The sequence below is a fragment of the Eretmochelys imbricata genome, chromosome 1 (genome assembly GCF_965152235.1).
Source record: "Eretmochelys imbricata isolate rEreImb1 chromosome 1, rEreImb1.hap1, whole genome shotgun sequence".
Classification (NCBI taxonomy): domain Eukaryota; kingdom Metazoa; phylum Chordata; order Testudines; family Cheloniidae; genus Eretmochelys; species Eretmochelys imbricata.
In genome coordinates this window covers 318176760-318185023 of record NC_135572.1, presented here as the reverse complement: position 1 = coordinate 318185023, position 8264 = coordinate 318176760, and the positions used below count along the sequence as shown (strand labels likewise).

General features: G+C 39.5%; 1 protein-coding gene across 1 annotated transcript; it reads right to left on the bottom strand.

The window, feature by feature from the left end:
• Nucleotides 1–716: 716 nt before the first annotated feature.
• Nucleotides 717–7446, bottom strand: LMOD2 (leiomodin 2). The gene is made up of 3 exons (XM_077807839.1): nucleotides 7174–7446; nucleotides 1608–2972; nucleotides 717–743 (listed from the first exon to the last, which is right to left on the bottom strand). Exons 1-3 carry the CDS (start codon nucleotides 7444–7446, stop codon nucleotides 717–719), a joined length of 1665 nt encoding a protein of 554 aa, XP_077663965.1.
• Between the last annotated feature and the right edge of the window lie 818 nt (nucleotides 7447–8264).

Genomic DNA, 8264 nt, shown 5'->3' with positions numbered 1-8264 from the left:
TATTAGATTCCCATTGATATTTTAAGTAAGAATCTTGTTTGCCTTTTTTAATGGCTGCTGTGCTCTTGACGAAGAGTTTCAATGCATTATTTAATCAATCTAGCTATACCTGGATTTTCAAAGGTGCTGAGCACCTGCAAATCCTACTGAAGTCGATGGATGCTGTGTGTGCTAAGCAATTCTGCGAAATCAGACCTCTATGCATTTATACCAACATCTTCACCCCAGTAACTGGATGTTTAAGCAATGACACATCTGTACATGAACATCTGACCGATTTGTACTCACAGAAACTCGGGACTAAAATCGTTTTGGTTGCTTAAAAACTTCAAACCACATTTATTGTAAATTCATGAAAAAAGAAAAAAGACACAGATCACTAAACAATTACATCTCAATGTAAAGAACATGTCCAGTGACGTGCAATCAATCAGATATTGAAAAGAATATCTAAATAAACTGCTATTTCTCCAATAGAAATCTTATTAAATAAAAAAGATGTTTATTTCCATATTTACAGATTAAAAGGCTTATGCATTCTTAAAGCATTGGTTAATAGTTAATAGGTCTATCTCTTTAAAAAGAAAATAAAATATTTCAATTCTAAGAGTGCCCTTTGGAAGCAGCTCACAATATAGTCTATTTACCATAACTGAACAATTCAGTAACCTTCCCTTGACCACTGTAGAGCTTTGGTTCTTCTATATTCCATGCTTTCATCGAAGAGCTTCTGGAACTTCCACCTACAAGATAGTGGGGGGTTTTCTCATTACATTAACAATACTGGCTGGAAAAGAAGCAGCATCATGGTCTATCCAGTTATGTATATTGTGCTTTTTTAATATGACAGTGATTTACATGCATTTCTAAGGTGCCTGTCGCCATAGTACATGGATACCATTATACATATTTAGAAGTACATTCATTCACTTTGTGAAGAAGACTAGGGTACATTTACATTGGAGCTGGAGGTGTAATTTCTCTCTCATGAAGACATACCCGTGCTAACTTTAATTGAACTAGCCATGTAGCTATGGCTGCATGAGTGGCAGGAGTGGCTAGCCAACACCAGTACAATCCCATCTGAAACCCTAGGTACATACTCAGGACAGCTAGCCAATCCCACTGCCCATGCAGCCATTCCCATCTCTTCCTCCGTAGATTAATGCTATTTTAAGAGGTGTCAGATGGAGTGTCTTATTTCCTTGAGCAAGAAATCAAGACCATTTCACAACTCAATTCTGAAGAGAAGGCTTTGCTGAAAAAGACTAGTTTTGCCTGAAGGTGGCAAAATTTCACCTCTGGTTCATTGCTTGCTATACTCACTCTACAGCGACCCTCTACTGAGAATCCCAAGCCCCAAGAAGTCTGAACATGGGTTCTGTCAGCACCCTGGGTTCTGTCAAAACTGAGGTCAAATTAAAATGGAAAGTGTAGTTATGAAAGCAGGTTCAAATGTAAAACTGCTCCCAAATATGTACTTATGGCGATATTTCTCAAAGTATAATCTTATATTAAATATCTATGCTTTAAAATTCATTATGCATGTTTTGGATTGTGTCGTATTTGAGCCATAAACAGTTATTTAAATGTGGTCCTTTACTTACCTGCTTTAACTGTTTTATGCTGCTTCCCCGAATTGCTTCCATAAGGCTATCATGAAGAGACATTTGTGGGGTGGAGGGTCGGGTAGAGGGTCGCGATCCTTCTTCCGATTTCTTGTCTGAGACTGATCTTAAGGAATTTTTAATTTCTTTCAATATGCTATTCTCATGCTTTTTGCTTTTTTTGCCTTTTTTCTTTTTGTGTCCATTTTGTAAGGCATTCTTGGAGCTCTCCTGTTGTTTGATGACTTCAGCTATATTCCTCGTTGGTGTCTTTTTCTCTGGAACAATGAGGGGAGGAGGGGGCGGGGGTGGGGGAGGGGGTGGAGGAGGTGAAGGTGGAGCTGGAGGCTGGATTTTGACAGGCTGAGCTTTCTTAGGGAGTTTTGGAGAGGACCAAGGTGAGCTCTTAGGTGATGCGTAAGGTGAGGACCCAGGAGTTCCTTTCTGCAAGGCTTTGGTCTTTGGATTGATTGCTCCATCACAACCAGACTCTTGCTGTTTTTGCTCCTGCATACGTTTTTGCCTTTGCTTATCCATGTTTCTTGTGAGGATACTTGTCATGCTCATTCTTGGTCCAGCAAGCTCAAAGTGGTACCCTAGCTTCACCACTGTGGTATTGTCTTTCAATAGTTTAGCTATGTCCATTTCAACCTGACTGCCCATGATATGCCGTTGGTTGTGGAATCGTAGTTCTGTTAAAACCTTGTTATGCTGCAAAGCTCTCATGATGGCCAGTATCCCTTTGCCTGTGATAAAATTTGAATCAATGTTCAGACTCGTTATATACTTATTCACTTTTAACATCCCCGCAATAGCAATTGCCGCACTATCATCAGCACGAGTATTGGCCAGACTGAACATCTTAACCACTGTGTTGTTCTTGAGGGCTTGAGCGAAATGTGTAAGCATCTGTATGGTGATGTTTTCAATGTTATTTAAGTTGACTTCAGTGGTGTCAGGGTCATTGTTCCTAACTTTTTCCAAAGCATCCTCAATAACCGTTGGGTTTCCACAAGGGTGGATGGCACCCGTTTTAAAGCTTGTGTCTTCTGTGTCTTTGCCACCATCACCATTGATGACATTTTCATTTTCCTTCTGGATGTTGCATTTCTTGCGTTTCAAGTGGTCAGAACTCCTGCCGCTTTCACAAGTCACAGTCCTCTCACAAACTGCAGCATTTTCCTTTTTCTCTGAATCATCTTCATCACTTTCTTCTTCTTCTTTTTCTTCTGGTTCCTTTTTTTCTTCTGCTTCCTCTTTTTCGTCTTCTTCCTCCTCCTCTTCAGTATATGCCTCCTCGGAAATTTCACTGTTAGTTCCTGTGAAATATTCTTCCTCAGTGTCTTCTGAATTGCCGTCTTCTTGCTTTGAATCCTGAACAGGAATGTAAGTGTCGGGATTAAACATGATAGCAAAAATATTAAGCTTTACTTTGATTTTCCCCAACAGCAATTATACTTAAACTATATGAAATTAATGTTAAAGGTTTAAAATAAACTGGCAGAAGCATGGAAATTTAAGAGAACTGAAAAAATCTCATCTGATCTAATATTCTTTTTTTTTAATTTCCTCCCCTTTCTCTCAAGGCCAAATCCTTGGCATCAATTGGCTTAGTCTACTGAAGTCAAAGGAGTTATGTTGATCTACACCAGTGGAAGATCTGACCCATGACACTGCAACACAGATATACATAAAATTACCCATAAGTTGATATATTCACAATGGAATGTCAAATGGATTTTCCCTGTCTGAATTTCCATGCTCATGTGGGCTTCACTCAGACAGACTTAAAGTACTATGTTTTTCAGAGTGGCCACAACCGAACGGCTACATTTTTTATGTGCAAAATTACATGCCCCTGTTTAATGACACAGAGTTTAGGTCCCCACATTTTTGCATGTCCCAAAACTCAGACTTCCATGCACAAATGCTGTATATGCATCCAAATCAGCTAAATGGCTGCCTAATTTCACACACAAATACCATTTTCACATGAAAATGTGAGCAAAAAAAGAAGGTGAATTACAATAGCTGTCCACCCAAGATTCTGGATGCACAATTTTGGGTGTGCACACTCAAACGCTGTTTGTGAAAATATGCTCTACAATGTTACACTAGCATCACTTTAATACTTTAACAAGTTTAAAATTGCGATGGGTCTGACATGCCAAATTCTGATCTCCATACAAACTGTCCCAAAGTTCAGTGGTAGCCCCAGAATTTGGGCTAGTTGCAGAGTACACAGGGCCAGCTCCATGCCAATGCACCACTATGATCTCATTTCAACTCCATTTTGACAGCTTAAGAGGCAGTAAAGTGCTGCATAGGCCTTGTGATGGTCCTTGGCATACAATTGACCATAAACCCTCTGTCGCAAGAGCTCTACTCTCATAAATCCATATAAATAATCTAATAAATCCTATAAATCCATAATATTGAATTTTTAGTAAAATTCTGGGTGAAAAACAGAGGCGCTGCTTGCACTGCTTTATTAAATTGAATATGTAAATCCTTATAAAATATCACATAAGGATTGGGTCCATGCTACGTACTTACAGAGATGCTGTTTTTGACTTTGACAGGAGGCATGCAAAAAAGTTACTAAATTGGCAACCCCGCCCAACCATCAGTGTTTAAGTCCCCGCATAACTTTACATTTGCTAATTCAATTTAAACGGTGTGGTTAATGATGTGTATATATATCCCTGCAGTATTAACACCTTGCATGCTATCTCACAGTCTTGAGCAGATTTCTGTGGCAGGACACATACAAAATAGGGTTATCATCATTATCATGCTTACAGAAGTTTGACAAGGTAACAAACCACAGGCCCAATCTTACAAATGCTCTGTGTGATTCATCGGGAGCTCAAAACGTAGAATTTGCAAGATTGCTCTGATCCTAAAATGAGCTCTGTGCAGGCAGGCCCCTTACCCCCCCCCCCCCAAATCCTTTGACTTCAATACCACTGCCTCAATAGAGCTCATTACAGGATCAGGACCTATATCTATAATTTCAGTGCATATACAGACAGGTTTAAAAGTTGAGAATATGTCTGCTGCACAGAACATCCCCTTTGATTCCTACACATGTATCTATCTAGACATTTATAGCACGCTCTTCAGCATGGTCTCTGAGTGCCTATTCGTGACTTGAACTTTGAAGTGTACTAATTGTGACTGATTGGTAATATTCTACAGTGATTTTAAAAGATTAGTGTAAAAAGAACCCTGCTAAAATCATGTTTGAAGTGGAGGGGATTCAATTCTCTTTCATATTATATCCATCCTTTAATTTCATAACTAGCTGTAAGCATTAGCAGTAAGTTTAAAATTGCTACTCCTCTCTTTTAAATTCTTCAGTTGCTTGCTCTCTGTCATCTTAATCAGATTATATCCCAATGCACAATTGCTACAGACACCTTGGGCGAAGTCCTCACCTCACTGAAATCAATGAGAGTTTTATTGTTGCCTTCAGTGTGGGGAAGATTTCACCTTCAGATTCCGCTTTATAGACATCAGATGGCAGAGTGTTGACATTTATGGATACATTTTGTAGCTCTCTCACCTCCAGAGCAGAGAGTGTGGGTTTTACTGACACATTACAGCCTAGGCTCATACCAAATGCTAACCCAATATTGCCTTTTGGGATGGAGGTTGCTGCCAAGTCAGAAATCCTGCCTTATGGACAGGACACCAAAACTAGGACTTCTCTGGCCATTTCTTATTCCTGCCTGGATGTAAGTTAAAGATGCAGTAGAAACAAGTAAGTGGCTAATTCTGCTGTCCTGTCCAGATGTCCATATCTCATCAAAATAGGTTCTTATTTCTAAGGCTATGTGAGCTAGTGCTTAGTGTATAATGGTGGTTGTATTTGTCTACACAGACATTACAACCAGTATAACAGACACTATATGCAATCAAATCCTGTGTCCGGTGATTCTTCCCTGATTGTAAGATAACAGTATATTCATTATGCAAAGATGGTCCAACTCATTCCTGATGTAAACCCTTTGTAGTCTCAAAAAGAAAAGGAGTACTTGTGGCACCTTAGAGACTAACCAATTTATTTGAGCATGAGCTTTCGTGAGCTACAGCTAGATCCAGAGTGTTAGCATTTTTAACAGTAACTGACCTATGTGTCCAATTCTGCAACCCATAGGGCATGTCTCCTTGCAAAAATAGGTCCTTAACTCTGGTCAGCTAACTCTCACTAGCTAATTCAGGTTAAAATAGCAGTGAAGACACACAGTGACTTGGCTTTTAACTCAGGTTAGCAGCTTGAGTTCAAATCCATGCTGCCCTATAGGCTTTAACTTGAGCTGCTGACCCAAATTAAAACCCAAGTTGCTGTGTTTTCAATGCTACTTTAACCCAAGTTAGTTAGCACAGATTAGCTAACCTGTGTTAAAAACACACCTTTTTTTTTTTTTTTTTTGCAGTGTAGACATACCCTTAATCCTGAAATCAATGAGACTACTTGCCAACAGCATACTACTCCCTGTGAGCAAGGGTGGCAGAGTCAGGTCCTTAATCAGCAGAACTCAGTATGGAACTTTAGCTGCAAAATCATTGGCGTTCACACAGCTAAAACTCCATGCTGTGCTTTGAAAGTTAGAGTGCAGGTGTTAAAAAAAAGTCACCTTTTATGGTGCTTAATCCTGAAAGCAGTTTCCGCAAGGTGCTGGGTGGCCTCAACTCACACTGAAGTCAATGAGAATTGAGGGTGTTGAGTATCTCACAGAATCAAGTCCTGAATTATTATTACTGAGTTATACTGCTCTTGGCAACCAGCATCTATTGTTACTATTTATATAAAACTCCCTGGGACAGACTGCATGATGAATAGTCTATTAATATGTTGATTGACTGAATACCAACTCCAGGCTTCTATGCTTATAAATTCCTCCAGCTGTGTTCTGATAAGACAGCACACAGTGTGCCATTGAAATAATCAGATATTGGGCCAGATTCTCAGCTGGTGTAAATCAGCATAATTCCATTGACTGCAATGGATCTATACTGAGTTACACCACACGAAAATCTGGCCAGTGGGTTCTGCTGCACTTTTTTGCCCAACCTCTCCTTTGCTAAAAATTCAGAATTCTCTTCCTGTTGATCATTCTTTCAATCTATTGCTCCTCAAAAAGCAATACTGATTATTTATTTATTTCACAAGAGGAAAAAGCAGTCTACTAGCTTCCCCCCACTCCCCAAAAGGTAATTTTCCTAACAACTTATGTGGTTGGCTAGAAGTACGCACAATTCGTGCCTAATTTTGTAAACTCACTTTAACCATTGTTATATTATGACTTATTTTAACCACTATTTTAACCACTAATCCTTTTATAGGATTTTTTTCCCAAAAGAGTTTTTAAGGCACTGCAAGACCAAAACCAAAAATCCCCTTTGCTAATTTACAGCACTCTAGCAAAAGATTGTCACTAGGACTTTTCTTTAAAATGTTGTAGTAGATCAGAAGAAAATAAAAATGGTAAATGTTGGAAAGTCATTGAAGAGTGAGCCTGAATATTTCCAGGGCACTGTGAATGCTCTGAAATCCTACCTTTTCACATGCCCCCAACCTTTCTTTTTCTAGGAGTTTTCTGGTCTCTTTTTCCCAATAGGCCATCAACGCTTCCCTGCTGAAAGTTCCTGTAGGAGTTTTCTCTGTTAGATTCTTTTGTCTTTGCCCCACTGGAAGGTTACGGTCGGGCTCAATATCTTCTAATTCCCTCTCCAGTTCCTTTAGCTCCTCGTCAGTCAGAGAAGCAAGGAGTTCATCTTCATCAATGGATTCATATTTACTAAGCTCTCTTCTGTAGCCAAAGGTAGACATGGTCCCGTTTGGTCAGGCTGATAGAAAGTTGCAATAATTAGGCATTCAAGAAAGCTGAATCAAGTGGGCTGTATCTTGTTTGGTCGGCAACTGTTTCCCTGACTAGCTGAGGCACCCTTTTAAGAGTTGTCATGGAAGCTACGACAATGCATGAAGGGATGAAAGCATGCTCTGTTTTAAGCATCAGACGTCAGCTAGACATTTGGACAGAAAGAATGTCATATCACTAGTGTTTGCAGGTCACTTAAACAGGGGGATTATTGACACATTGACCATTACCATATTTAGTGTAGCCTGAGAGCAGGAGAGTGTATTAGCCCATGTACTAAGCAGGGCAGAGGGGAATGGCAGGAAATAAAACAACAAGCATAATTACACTGACTTTGTTCTCAAGCAACAATGGAAAGGGAACAGTGAAAATGCACTTTAATTCTGAGTTGCTTGTGGGAGTGGGGAATAAAACAACTGCACAGCTGTAAAGGAAAGTTCCAGTCATTTTCATGGTTATTTGGGGGACCTATAATGTTATCAGGCCAAGGCTTTGTGAAGACTTTGTAATCAGCAGTAATGTAACGTGAAGCCAAGCAGGTCAGCATTCCAGAGTTTACGGAAAGCACCACTCCAGGTGTCATACATAGCTCCTAACTGACCATACAACTGGGCCATTTATTTTCATTTCAATTTTTAAAAATGATCTGAGGGAGAATTAGAATGACAAGTTTATTTAAAGTCAATATGATTTATTTTAAAATTAAGGATTACAATGTGCCACTCATGTTAATTGGATTTCATAGGGCCTTAGTGTGGAATTGGGCCCT

Bases quoted from the DNA above. Each gene is read 5' to 3' on its own strand.
- LMOD2 (XM_077807839.1), bottom strand. From the start codon at position 7,446: ATGTCTACCTTTGGCTACAGAAGAGAGCTTAGTAAATATGAATCCATT. The intron at 2,973-7,173 runs GTAGGATTTCAG...CAGGATTCAAAG, and splicing joins GGTTGGGGGCATGTGAAAAG to CAAGAAGACGGCAATTCAGA. The intron at 744-1,607 runs GTAAGTAAAGGA...ACTATCTTGTAG, and splicing joins GCATAAAACAGTTAAAGCAG to GTGGAAGTTCCAGAAGCTCT.